The sequence below is a fragment of the Atta colombica genome, unplaced genomic scaffold, assembly GCF_001594045.1.
Source record: "Atta colombica isolate Treedump-2 unplaced genomic scaffold, Acol1.0 scaffold137, whole genome shotgun sequence".
Lineage (NCBI taxonomy): Eukaryota > Metazoa > Arthropoda > Insecta > Hymenoptera > Formicidae > Atta > Atta colombica.
This window is the reverse complement of record NW_017259225.1, coordinates 432,164-447,030: the sequence shown is the minus strand read 5'-3', so window position 1 is coordinate 447,030 and position 14,867 is coordinate 432,164. Positions and strand designations below refer to the sequence as shown.

The 14,867-nt window shown below is 35.0% G+C and overlaps 1 protein-coding gene across 3 annotated transcripts in view; it reads right to left on the bottom strand.

The window, feature by feature from the left end:
* Nucleotides 1–609: 609 nt before the first annotated feature.
* The window catches only part of LOC108684675 (serine/threonine-protein kinase 26), a 123,853-nt gene continuing 109,595 nt past the window's right edge, over nt 610–14,867 (bottom strand). For all 3 annotated transcript variants that reach the window (XM_018189121.1, XM_018189120.1, XM_018189119.1), the window contains exons 3-10: nt 3,948–4,113; nt 3,438–3,595; nt 2,835–3,020; nt 2,475–2,620; nt 1,954–2,239; nt 1,504–1,869; nt 1,154–1,380; nt 610–1,077 (exon numbers count right to left, since the gene is read on the bottom strand). In XM_018189121.1, the coding sequence (XP_018044610.1) occupies nt 1,068–1,077; nt 1,154–1,380; nt 1,504–1,869; nt 1,954–2,239; nt 2,475–2,620; nt 2,835–3,020; nt 3,438–3,595; nt 3,948–4,113 (1,545 nt within the window). In that variant the 3' untranslated portion in view covers nt 610–1,067. The remainder of the gene's footprint in view (nt 1,078–1,153; nt 1,381–1,503; nt 1,870–1,953; nt 2,240–2,474; nt 2,621–2,834; nt 3,021–3,437; nt 3,596–3,947; nt 4,114–14,867) is intronic.

Here is a 14,867-nt window from a genome sequence, read left to right as displayed (position 1 = left end):
TCGAATACTTTTCATCTATCCCTTTTGCCGAGTCTGTACAATTTTTGTTTTGTGTCGTATCGCCAGATCGATGTTCACGCCGAACATGAAGAAGGTTTAAAAGATATTTATTAGGCTATTGTGTATGGAGGTTTCGATTCAGCCTTTTCGCAAACGCGCTGCCATCTATTTTCCGCCTTTCTCTACTCGTAACTGATTGCTATAAGATTGCTAAAGTGTTATCTTTTTTTTTTCAAGGATAAGGTTTTTCGTAACTATTAAATTGAATATTCTCCTCGACATTCTCTCTAATTAATCTATTAATAATGAAGTACATTTCAATATCTAAAGTAATAAAAAAGGAATCGACTGACAGTTCTTTTCATCTAGCAGTATATTAAAAATAACATACCATAACATTGAACTCTTCATTAAATACGTTACTTTTTAGTTTTCTTTAACATAAAATATAGTTTCACATATCCTTTGAACGTAATACGCAGCTTTATGTGATTTATACTTTCAAAAATGATAAAATCGTGAATATTAAAAAATTAACAAATTTTTTAAAAATCAAAAATATACAAATTCCATAATGAGAAATTGATTCGTGATTGAAATGAACTGTCGGGCGACGAACCGATGGAAAAACATGGAAAAGCGTATAAATGTAGAACAGCTCATTAGAGAAGTTCAGAAAAAAATCGATAACAATTACACGAGTAGGAACTGCAAGAATACTGGCACAACGTTTTGCATGTATTTGCCGTCCATCTACGTATTATTATCCTACAGTGAGGCAGATGAAAATGGGGCGGTTCAGTAGACTACTTCGTAAAACTTCGATAGACTTCGTTGTAGTACGGCCTTTAGATTAGTGAGAAAGGGGAAGAGCGGGGAGGGATGATGGGGCAAGGAACACATTTCCCTCGCACCTTCACGTTCACGTTCGGAATCGCCACTCATCGACGACATGCTCGGCTCGTATTAATTAGTAAATTGATAATCGAGAGAAATAACGTATGGTTTTACAATATTAGGATATTTTGGGACCACAGTCTCTTGCGGACCTTTGTCCTCTCGCGTCCCTACGTATCCCTAAAACAAAAGAGCATGTTGTTCTTTTTGCTCAAATGTACCGCCGAGATGCGTATTTTTCTCAAGAGGATATTACCTTAAAATAACCTTCTCCATTAGCATAGATAGGCGCCCTTCAGAATGATTGGGGGGAAGTAAGGATTTGATCAGTTCGCGGATAAGGGACTCTGTCATTCCCGGCGACGTGCGTTCCGCCGATTCGAAAGCGCTTCGCAGTTCTTCTACAGCACCGCCATTCTTGCCACCACCACTACCGCCCTCGCCATTATTGTCTCTCACCGAATATTGGTGCTTTCGTTGAAGCTGTAATTTTATTGAAAACACAAGTCATTTCCATAAATTCTCGATAGTTTTAACTTGTTACACTTATTATATTTGTACCATTTATAGTATTTATTATTAGATTTTAAGTATTACTTATAATACCTCGGAAAGGAGAGGAAAAACGACACCAGACAAAGCAACGCTTCGCGGATGCTTGAGCTCCTGTGAACTTCTGGGTCTTTGCTTGTCCTCGCTAGGTCTATGATCGGCCATCGAAGTGATGGGCACGTCTGGTTTACTGTTTCTCCTCTTTTCTCGTGAGTTAAAGTCCCTGCTGGCTCTATCTCGATCTCTGCCTTCCCTGTCTCGTTCTCGTTCTCTGATGACTTCTCTATCCCTCTCGCGACTGTCGCGCATCTCCTTTGACTCTTTGAGTGTAGATTCTCGGCTAGAGTCACGATAGTCTCTTTCATCTCGTTTCTCTCTCGTGTCTACCGGTGGTGGAGGTGCGGCTTCATGTGGTCGGGGCTATAAAATAAAAAAGAAAGTAAGAAAGAGACATAAATATGAATATGAGATATTAAATAATTGATTATTGGAACAGCAACTCACAGGCACGTGTTTCACTAGACCATCATGTAACTCTCGCTTCTGTGAGGACTCGCTTCTGTAATGAATAAGCGTAGAATCCTTCGGCGGCGATCGCGAGGCACCATTCGCGTGTGGTTTACTTGATTGATTGTGATTGGAGGACCTGTGGTTCGTGTGTGTTAGAGTCAGAGATGCGGGCTGTTCATCTAGTGGCAGCATAGGCACCACGGATCCTTTAACCCCATGCGGGCCTTTCACCGTCATTATCCATGGCTCGTCCATGTCACTGTCTTGCTTGGATTCCTCCCTTAACAACGTGTAATACAGTATGTTACAATTTAGTACCATGCTCGGATGGTGGCCTATTATACCGCGCAATTGATAAACGGCCTCGAACTGGTTTTCCTTCTTCTTGCACATTCGAGATATAAATTTATTGTGGAATTAATAACGGAAAAAAAAGAAGATTCTGAATGTATGAAAATAACAAGCGGTAGCTTTTACTTTCGTAAGAAGCATAACAGAAACGCGAAGATACTCACGAATCCGAATTCTCGCTCTCGGTCTCCGACTCCTCGCTGCGCTGCGACTTCCACTTTTTGTACCTGTCAATCAGGTCAATCAGGTACGAGTTCTTCTTTGCCTTCCTGATAAACTGAAACTTCAGCAGTTCCTTCGCCGTCGGCCTCTGCACAGATATGAGAAGCACAATGATCAAAATAAAAATCGATTACGTTTCTCTTATGTCGAAATTTTTCATTCATTAAACTAATTTTCTAGTATTATTGATTGCATTATTGATTATTAAGACGTTGAATGATTCGACGTTAGAAATATTTTTGAACACGCGGGATCGTCTATTCGACTATTTACTTAAAATATAAACAGCCATGAATACTCACGTTTTCAGGATCCTTATTGAGGCAGGCTTCGACAAATTCCTTGAATTGTTTTGTGTAATTCCCAGTCAGCTGCGGTGGATTGTTCTTAGGTATTAGAAAGAGAACTCTCATGGGATGCAGCTCGCTGTTGGGTGGTTCTCCTTTCGCGAGCTCGATCGCAGTGATGCCCAAAGACCAAATGTCAGCCTGCGGGACAAATGTTCGCAAAGTTATCACTTGCTAAATGAAGTGCTAATGAAAAGCTAATGAAAATGTGACCGTGCCACTTTGAAATCAATTTCCAAAGAAGAAAAAACAAAGAGAAGTGGAAGAGAAAATCACTGTATCGTCATATTTAAAAAGATTAATAAACTGATTTTATTTTATATACACAAATAATAACAATGTATATATTCAGAAACAATTTCAGAAAATAAATAAAGATATTTTCGTATTTGAGATACGCATATAGATATATAAACTTAATAAACTTGGTTTATTAAGCAATGTGGCAGCAACCTGATTTATTATAGCAATGGACGGATGCATTCCGCAAAATATAGAAATTTAATTAACGTATTATTTAATTAACGAAATTTAATTAACGTATTAACGTATAATTACCTTGGAATCGTAAGCGGATTGTTTGATGACTTCAGGTGCCATCCAGAACGGCGTGCCGACGAAAGTATTTCGTTTACTGGTGGTGTTCGTCAACTGACCGGCTACACCGAAGTCGGCCAACTTGACGTCGCCCATTTCGCTCAGTAAAACATTCGCCGCTATAAAATCAATAAAAATTCCAATGCGAATCATATATTTAATCTTCTATTTTACCAATAGAAAAATAATTAAGGCAGTATATTATTAATTAATTAAGAACTATTAATAACGAATAAATTTCATTCTGTGTAAATTTCTACATAAATTGATAATAAATAAATATTTTTTAATAGAGATTTGCGCCACAATTAACGCAATTAATTCACGCGGATTTTAGTTAGACGAAATACTGATCATATTTAATGCTTTTGCTAAATTGAATCAATATAGGACCTATCTTTAGAAATCTCTGTGTATGAAGAGCATTAAGGTATCAATAAACACCTTTCGTGCCTTATCAAGCGAACGTACCTTTAATATCGCGATGGAGCTTACGCTCACTGTGTAGATAATCCAGCCCTTTGAGCACCTCGCGTAATATCACGGCAATGTGCATCTCTTCGAAGCTACCGGCCTTCATCAAGTCCAGGGCCGAGCCGCCACCCAGATATTCCATGATGATCCATAGCTTCGTACCCTGTCAAGCAGAACGAATACGGATGAGATTGAGAACCATCGGCGTAACGTAAGATGCATTACGAGCGGGCTCTTCGGTAATTCCGACAATAAAGATCCGGAGCAGCATCTCAAGCGGCTGCCAATTAACGAAAATAGATCACTTCACTGAACAATTATTATTCCCGATCGCGTCTGGACCTTGAGACGTAATTAAGGAAAATGTGCCGAAAGATATTAGCTATGCTGATATTCTTGAAAAAATTTCAGTAATCTTTACGGATACAACATCTCTGAGTTGTGCTTAAGGTGATTCTGGAGTGTGTGTTTTATCTACCTAATGAATTATTTTCTAACCCGCTATTATTTTAATTGCACAATTCATTAGATTTAATAATTTTTTTCCACAATTAAAGTAGAAGCTGTAATTCAGATTGATCAAGTTTATGTCGAAAAAAAATTTAAGGATGCTTTATATATATTTTCAAAAAAGGTGATGATAAATTTATGAAAAAAATATTACGGAACATTTTAAATCACGTTTAAAAGTAATATGAAATTTGGTTTACTATCTAATCTTAAATTATTTTAATAAATAGTAGTATTTTTTAAATCTATGCTCTAATAAAAATATATGGAAATGTATTATTACATAAATAAATGATAAAAATCTTAATTTTTTAATATAAGAAATATAATTATGTATCAAGATGTTCAAGATTATTTACGTAGTTAGAATCCGATGCATGAATTAGTGGTTCAATAAATAAACACAATATTTATGTGTTCTATATCTTTTTAACTAATCAGTAAAAGAAAAATGTAAAATTTTCCATCATTTTTAAAATTTTAATTTTTAACAATAAAAATAATAACAAATAAAATAAATAAACTACAAAAATGTGTTATTAAACAAAAACGACTGTACGTCTAATACATCCATAAGAAATTTAGATCTTTGTTGTAAAGTTATCAACGGATGTTCATATTTGCTTCATTCAAAAATTTTGCAGTCTGTTGGTATGAAATGAGAGCAGCCAGAGCTGCAAACAATGTTGAATTCTCAAAATTAGGTCAGACATCGTAATGAGAGTAAAAGATTAAAGTGCATATTTTTTCGTACAATAGTTGATGTAGATTCACGCTTATGACACTTAAGAATCATTTCATTCTTATTGTTTATCAAATGTCAACAAGGATAAATGATGTTCATGAGCATTGTGAGCGTAAATCGGATCGTCCATAGTAGTATATACAGTAACGTGTCGATGTTTCGTAAATTGCATATCTGTGTTGTAAATCGTTTGTATGTGAGTCGCCGTTAGAGTCCTCTTAAGATAATTAGTTATGTAATATCTAATTAGTAACGTAAAAGAGACATCTCAATGATTTAGACACGTGACAACTCCTCTTCCTCTCAGAAGAATAGATTTTTATTTATAAAATTGGGTAAGTATAATTATAATATAGTATATTATATTTATTTCTCAGAATCTCTATATATTATATTCATTTTATTTATATTTATACGCTGTATTTTTCCTTACTCGAATGACATGTGACTGCGTATTATTATTATATCGTTCGAGTCATACTCCGATTACGATCGATAGAGATCGATCGTGAAATAACGATCAGCGATACGGAGCGAGCAACATCCTCGCCATGGGGGTAAGATGACCTCTCCTCAACAACGAACAGCAATATGATTAATCTCGCGGTGTTATTCGCGGTAATGAAGATTTATCGCGCCCTCTTGAACAGCCCGTAAATTATCGTCTAATGCGGACCCGTTAAGGAAAAACGCGTTCGCCGTTTCCTGCATTGGCCTATTAATTTTCCACAAGCGCAACGTGCTTATTGCTTCAAGGCAACGCGCGTCATCGCTGACCGGATCCTCCTCTCCGTGGCGGTAATTATATCCGACATCGATGACCAATCACTGTGCGACTTATCGGATAAATTATACGACGCGCGTTAATTGTGGTGGTCGGCAAAGGCACTGTAGTGGTGCGACGCGATAAGAACGATAAAACCAATGAGTTATCGCGCGTTAATAATCAGCGCGGCCCGAGTTAATGATCCGCGTGAGGATATTGGAAGATTTACGCTCTTCGCTCGATCGATTATAAAGAAATAATTAATTGATCCCTCCCTTTCTTCTCTCCCGGGTCACTCGGCCGACCCCCAGAGGTGCGCCGTCGGTCGCGGCCTTGCAATTACGCATTACCGTATGATATTATACGCCACTCTCTTCTCCTCGCCAAGTGTTGCCAAGCGAAAATGCACGCGTCGTGAAAAACGAAACATCAGCCCTTCATGCGTGTCGCTTATGTTCCAGGAGAACTTTGCGAATGACTGCGTTCGTATCGTAAAAACTTTTATATGGACGGTCAATTTACGGTCAATAATACTATCAATAACTGATAGACTAATACTAACTGATGTTATTAATCGTATGGTTAAAATTAATGGATTGATGGCAATCTGAATTTCTTTATTCTCGAGCATCAGCTTTATCTCCTACCACAGCTCAAGAATCAAGAAATCTGGATCATTGATAATATTATCAGTATTTATATTGACATTCTACTATTAATATAATAGAATCTGAAACTTTTATTGTAACTCAAACGTATCATTTTCGACTGAAATCATATAGCTCTTCTTCATAACATTAATATGTGTAATTGTGTAGTGTATTTTAATAGGTGTAATTATTGTTTCAATAATTATGATGTTTATGAAGGAGAAGTACTTATATTCTTTGGCTAAAATTGACACACAATCGAAATTTCAATTTGGGCAGAAATTTAATTATTGTTTCGGACGACCTCTAATTATTATCGACCATGTAAGATCCGTTAAGAACTAATGGCACGTAGAAAAACTTAAACAGAAAAACTTAAGATGTAAGCAGTAAAGAAATCATTGGATTTGCTGTTACTCACGTTATTGTTTTACGGTCTCTACTGTAATTGGCCAATTCGTTTACTATTTTATTTTTTGGCATTAAAAAGAGTGCATCTAGTATTTCCGGTAATATAATTTCGCAATTATGTACATAAAACTGAGCTATAAATATTGTCAACAATGCTAATCGTGTAAAGCTTGTATTATGTCGAATGTTGAATTCCCTAAATTGAAAGAAAGAAATGGTTGCAATGATTGTAATTTAATTTACAATCATTGCAATTTATTTTCGGTGTCAGCTTTATATTTTTTTAAATAAGACTACAAATATAATATTTATTACTAAAATCCTGGTCATATCAATAAAAATTGAGTTCTTAACTATAATTATTTTAGCATACAATTATAGTCATTAAATATTTTTCTCTCAACGTGATCCAACAATAAAAGTCTCGGGATAGATATGAAATATCAAACGCTTCGAGATAAAGAAAATGGAAGGAGAGGAATGAATAAACATAGGATAGGAAACACATATTGCCTCGTGTGAGCATATGTTTTTCTTCATATCCATCTTCTTTTACGGGATCTCCTCGCGAGAGGCTCTTCATAAGTCTTGGCTTTGGCTTTTGTTCGAAATTCGTGTAGTTGACGTGCACCGTCGTTTTATGGCAAATAATTTTCGTAGTTTAAGCGGATCGACCGGGACTGAGGACGTTCGCCAGGATAGCGAGCATTGGCTGCCCATAAAATTGCACCATTTATCACAGTCGTATGGTCAGGAGGCTTGCTCGAGGGGCGCCCCGCTTTTTCCTATCGATATCCTCTCGAGGTAGGTGGCCGTCGTCGTCGTTGCCATCGAAAGAAGGTTCGTTCAACTCGATTTCGACTAGCCTTTTGTGGATTTCTACACGAACAGAGGATTGCTGTATCATCCTTCTGTTCTCTTTGTCTTCCTTCGACAGAAAGAAACATGAGACGGATGATAGGCGACGATTTATCGACTTGTTGTAAAAAACGTTATCAGAGATATCGATTTCGAGATAATCGCGTGAATTAATCCAAAAGGGATAGGATATAATAAGAAAGTGAATTGCAGGTCAATCTCTAATCAGTAAACTGTGAATTAAAGAGCTCCGCTCGAGAACAGATTGGACAGATCATGATCAAGAGTCGTCATTGATCGGAAATTTATTTAATTGTATGATTCTTTATTCTCTTTCTTGTAATTCTTTCTCTGATTTGAAAGTGAAATTAAAATATAATCTTATAAGTATATCTCGTATATATAGGATGTTCCTTAAATCAGTCGCCACTTTATGTATGTTTTAATTCTTCTTTATGATTTCGATGATTATTATGAAAAGTGTACATTTCTATGTCGCCTACAGTTATGTTTGTTTACGTTTGTGTCATTATTTTATCAACGACAGATTCGTGGATTATATTATAAATGTATTAATTGAATTATCTTGGAATCGAATAAAAAACATTATATATTATATAATATATTATATAATGTTATATAATTTAATAATATATCGATGAATTCATCTTTTTATGTGTTACAAGAATATGAAAAGAAAAAAATATATATTTTCTATTAAAAAAAAATAAATTGACTTTGATTTTTTTGTTGAAAAATAAATAATTTAAAAATTTTTCTTCACAATTAATTTTTCGTTAAAAATCAACAAACTTTTGTTAGAAACATTTGGTTGTCAACTCATCGGAAATATTTAAAAAATTATGATGATCGATTCGAGAAACACCCTGTATATTTTTATATATGCGAGTTTTTATTTAAAAAAAAAAAAAAAAAAAAAATAATAAATTTGAAGGAGTCAGTTTACGTAACGGGTTACGCATTGCAACAGAACTATTATTAGTCGGCCAATTTCCTAATGGTCTGGATCTCTCGTTCGACACGAGTCGAGAATAGACTCGCCCCTCGCGTATTATTTTTCAATCCCCTTACATCTCGCCCTCGCCTCCTTCGGCAATTATGGTTAATTGACGGAGTCCGATAATCGACTGCTTTCACTCTCGGCGAATGACGACAGAGGCGTTTAATTTCAGTGCTTTGGAGGCAGAAGATCTATTGGAATACGATAATCATCATAATCGAATGCAATAATAACCGCAATTTAACCACAATAATCGGGAATCGCAACTTTTTTTTACAACTTTTTTTAGAACGTTTAAATAACATTAGATTTTCATTTTGTATAAAATTTTGAATCTAATTTCTAATACTGTACGCTTAAAAAGAAAAATTGTACTATATTATATTTAAAAATAAAGTAACGTACTCGATATGATATTTAAAAAAAACATAAAATAAAAGATAAAATTTAAACTCGTGCAAATTGACAGATTTAAAGGCTCTAATTCAGCTATGAAAAAAAAGTTGATCACACAGTTGCAGTTAAGCCGATTTACTCGCGAACAAGTTGCAATTTATCGACATTTAATTCGGCGTTTTAGTCATGCGGGAATGTGACACGGAAGAGCACGAATCCAAAGTAAAGATTAATTCCGTCGCGTCGTTCGTCAATGCCAATGACACTCCTGCCATTTTGCGAAGCGGAGGTATAAAATGTGCATAGTGCTCCAAAAAGAGCAAAGAGAAATTGACCCATTAATCACCCATACGTTTTTGTCTCTATTTTGCATGCCATGCATTTTATAGGATGCAGATTTCATGTAAAATATCGTGTTTAAGCCCTAATTTAAATTCTGTTATTTACTTTCTCTCTCTCGTTTCTTATCTACTTTCATATTTCATTTCTACTTTATTTTATTATACTTACTTAATTTTTATTTATTTTTGTTTAATCTTACTTCATTATTTTCATTTATTATCTTTAGACATATTATTTTAATATTTTTATTTAATTTTCTCCTCTCTCCCCCCCCCCTCCCTCTTTCTCTCTCATATAATATTTTTATCCAATATATGTATATATCTATACCTGAGCTCTCTATTGATGTTCACTAATTTTTATTTGTTACAATTACAATTGTAACATTTATTAGCATTTAAGGTAGTTCTTTAGTAAAGTGTCGAAAATTTGGAGTCTCACCAGGGCCCACCCAAAATTACAAACAAATATTTATATAATTTGGATAAAATAAACTACTACGTGTATATCTTAATAAAATAGCACGAAACACTTGATAAATCAAGTGTTGCATCTTCATCGAAAACAAAATGAGATTATGTTTACTTTTCAAGATTAAATTTATGTATAAATTTAATTTTATGTATAAATTTATGCACGTAAATATCTTTTCGGAATGGAACGTCGTTGGACTTATTACTTTTTTGTGATTAAAATCGTAATTTTTTACATTATTATAATCTCGTTTTTGAGAAAAGTCTATAGTAAGATTTGTGTGCAATTAGTCAAAGAAGCATCTGCGAGCTTTATTTGTCACTAAGTCGTACGTGAAAGATTACATTTTTTCTCTCTCTTATTTTTTTGTAATCTATCGTAGAATTTTCACACATCAATTTCGATACTTCATTATATAAAAAATTAGACATTTCCATGGTAACTCGATTTATTAAAGAAGCAACTTAAAGGAATGTACGTTCTTCCTAAAACACACAATAAATAGCGATTTACTTTTATCTCTCTCTTCTTTCTCTCTCGTATAAATGAATTCTTTTTCAAACTTTAAATACCACGCTCGTAATCTTCGTGACTTCGATTACTTGAAGCTTTCATGCACGATGACAACGACGATAACTTTCATGATAAAGCACAACATCACGTGCAGCGCAACATAAGGTCACAAAGAGTTAAAGCACCCTCTTCATTCGACCCGCTATTATCGGGGAATGTGTTTCCAGCATCGATCGAGCAACTGACCGTAAATCTCGGCCGCAAAGTTAAATTAGAGTGGTAGAATCAGGTGATTTTTATAGAAAATTGACACATAACCTACTTGACATTCCTTGAACATTAACTTTACAGCATCCCCGATCACACAAAAATTAAAAGCAAATAATTAAAATCGAAAATTTCGATGCACGTGCTGTCTACGGATATGCTTTGTTTGCAAATCATGGATGATGGATGCACAATACGACTATCTCTTCTTTGATTCGAAGCCGTAAGCCGTTTTCCGAATGGAAAAATTTAATAAACGAAATGGCAAAGATACCGTGATTTCATTATTAAGAGGAAAGACGAAGATGAGTTCCGTGCAATTATATTCGTTCATTCGTAAAATTTCGACCATTCCTATTCGGGTGCAGAATGCGGGTATTGTCTTTTGTTTGGAGCACAATGAACCGTGAATATAATAGAATAAAAGAGAAGAAGCGTCGCGGATTTTTATTCATACATACAAAGAGCAGATATTACACGCCACGAGTAAAATTCCATTTCACAAAAATGCTTCTAATTATTGCAATACACCCTTGGGATCCTGTAGCATTATTAAAACATATTATGTAATGATTTTACATAATGCATAAGCCTACTTCTCTTGCAACGATTTTAATAATGAAAATTGATGTTGAGATATGAAGAGCCATGCGCGTGGTAACGATAAACAGAAAGTAACATGAGCTACACGTGCAGCGATCATTTTATTAATCTGAAGGCTTTGAAACATTATTTTTAAAAAATCAATAATGATGCGATATTTCTGGCCATCTCTCATAATGAGCAGTGAGAGGAAACAAGAGAAGAATCACGACGGGATGTCCCCGTAATAAACGACACATCCGGATTGAGAAATCCGAAGGAGTGCCGCTAAGTCTTGCGAGAGTTGTCTCGTTCGTTCTAACTTACCCAACGTACTGTCATCTACGCATTCTCATACCGTTTCTGAAATGAATATCGCAATCTGCATAAACGCTAACAATCCAGATACTACGTGTCTTATAAATGAGCATATAATCGAGGTGAAACAGCAGTTCCCACAGAGATTAAATGTCTCACGAGATATTCACTATAACTCTTATTGATGATTGTCTACGTGAGCAAACAACATGAATCTCTTTCGATCGACGAAGATTATTATTAGCAACTTGTGAGGTATTTTAGAAATAGTCATGACAAAAGTTAATAAATTATTAAATATTTCTGGTTTGAAAAAATGTATGTGAATATGTATATATATATATATTTTTTTTAAGTGCTTTAGGAAAAACCATTCACTATTGATTTTTTTCGATAAAATAATAATAAGTTAGAATTATTAGAAATATTATTAAAATATATTAGAAAATAATATATTAAAAAAAATACAATATTTTTTTAGAAAGACTCAGAATTCCCTAGAAAAAACTGCTTACTTCAAACAAATTTTTTTAAGCGCTCGCTGAAGGAGGAAGCATCCGCTATTTATTTATTAATTTTTATAATAAAATAATAACATATTGGTAAAATTATTAAAAATATTTAAAAAAATATATTACAAAATAACGTATTTCAAAAATAGACAATATTTTTTTTAAACGCTCAGAATTCTCCAAGAGAAAATATCTGCGCACTTCAAACGAATATGATATTATACCGTTCTATCATATGGTTGGGAAAATTTTGTCCTGTGACGAACAAGCTATCGAGGAGCGCCGTCACCTGATAACCGTTGTTGACCGACTTGGTCCTGTCTTAATAACAGTTTCCGAAGGCAGAAAAGCTACGGCGATCGAGGCGGTAGCGAGGTGATCACCGTACATCCGTTACACGATGACATCAGGCACGTAGACGGGCGCGTAGGCACCCGCGTGCCTTCTTTCATCTTCCCAATCGTCGATGTGTCATCGCGGAAACGTGCCATTGTTCCTCTCATATAATGCGGAGGAATGGAAAAATTTTGATGGTGAGAGCTTGGGAGATGCAGACGCGGAAATATCGCGACACCTCGTCTGAGACTTTTGACATTTATCAGAATGATATGTTCTTCCTTCATCGCAGGTTTCCATCGCTTAAATAGATTTTACTTTGCACAAATCAAACCATTTATCTCTCGTCCTCGTGATAAATAAGACCTCTCATTGGTTAATCGTCTCGTGACTACACTAATTATATACATTTGTATACCTCCTTAAGTCGACAACTCGTCGTGCCATTTGTAACGCTCCACTGCGGATCGCAGCGTTCTTTCGTAATATCGCGATAATTACGATCGCTTAATGTTTGCACAATTATTTATGCGAGCGCGCGTGAGCGGGAACGCCTGCGCTCAGTTTTCAAATCGCGAACGTCGCGGTGCAAATTGACGAGAACGTATTTCAACCCGAGTATATTCATGCTTGCGGGAGCGACTAACTAACGATCGTTAATGATCATTTCGCGGCGGTCATTAAGGAAACTTCTCTCGGCCGGGCGCGATATCGAGCGTCGCTTCATTTCATAAGTAAATCACACTGAGCTTCCACGGTCTTTAACTACGAAAACGAAGGAGGGTTAATAGAAGGGCGTGTAGGAGTAATCCGTTTTCTCGTCCTGCAGTTTCGTGAGGGATCAGCATGCAATTTTTCCCCTTTTGCTGCAATTAATGGTCCTTCAACGAGTTATCCTCGATAACAATCGCGTAGTAAATTTACTTTGTCACTCTGTTAAAGGGGCCATGAAGTTTATGATTTATTCGTTACTACAATATCTTAGGCCAAGTAATTGCTTGCCGCTATTATTAGGAACCTAACCAATATTACTAGGGATGAAATCAAATTCAATGTGTACTTAAAAATTAAATGTTCAAGCTTCATTTTCTTTCGAGTAATATTTATGAGAAATACTATCTCATATACATTGTACTTGCGAAATAATCAATCCCGATTAGTTAATTTGGGAATGTGAATATCTGCGAAATTTGAAATATATTTATATAACTCTTATATAAGGCAGTTTTTAAAGAATCGAATTTTTTACAAGTAATATTCAAACTTTAAAAATGAAAGTTAGTTTAAAGAATATAAAAAAATATATAATATACTTTCTAAAAGTGAATCAGCGATTCAATGCTACACTTATAACTGATATAATCATTAGTGAATATTTACTGTTTTTCAATAATAATACACTGATTCTCACTTTCAGACATCATGATTTTCTGCAGATTGAAATGCATTCATTTAATGCATGTTTCTCTTGTCTTTTTTTCTCACAATATCGCAAATAGCTTGCTGGTAATGTAAGAAACAGAACGATATGAGAAAACCCGTCACTTCTCAATCACCATTGAAAGCGTGTCGACAATCACGTAAAATCTCCTCGTCGTGGTTCATCAGCCAGCGGAACACGAGACTTATGCAAACGACCGCCCGCGACCTTTTAACGAAGCACTCGGATCTCGATCCCGTTGATCGACATGATTTTCCCGGTGCGCACGATAGAACGGTATAAATTCGTATTCGTTTGAAGTGAGCAACTGTTTTCTCTTAGACAATTATTGGGTTGTCCGGAAAGTTCGTGCCGCAAAAAATTTAAATTTAATAAATATATACTAAAATTTGAATCTTCTTCTTGTTTCAATTTTCCTTCAAAATCGCACGAACTTTCCGGACAGCCCAATATTATTCTTAAAAAAAGTTTTCTTTTCAATCGATTTTTAATAATTCTATCAACTTATTATTACTTTATTGTGAAAATAAATAAATAAATATATGGATGTTTTCTCCCTGGTAGAAATGTATGCAGTTTTGCTAGACCTCTATCCAGTTACTATCTAATATTAATGTTCTCATTAATAGTTGCCAATACTGAGTAGAAAATGGACAATGCTTATTAATCAATTTAATATTCATTATTTGTTGTGTTTCTATTTAGTAAATGGATTCAGATTTTACGCAACTTTTGTATGCAGCTACTCAAAAAATGCATGAAGTTTCTATCAAGG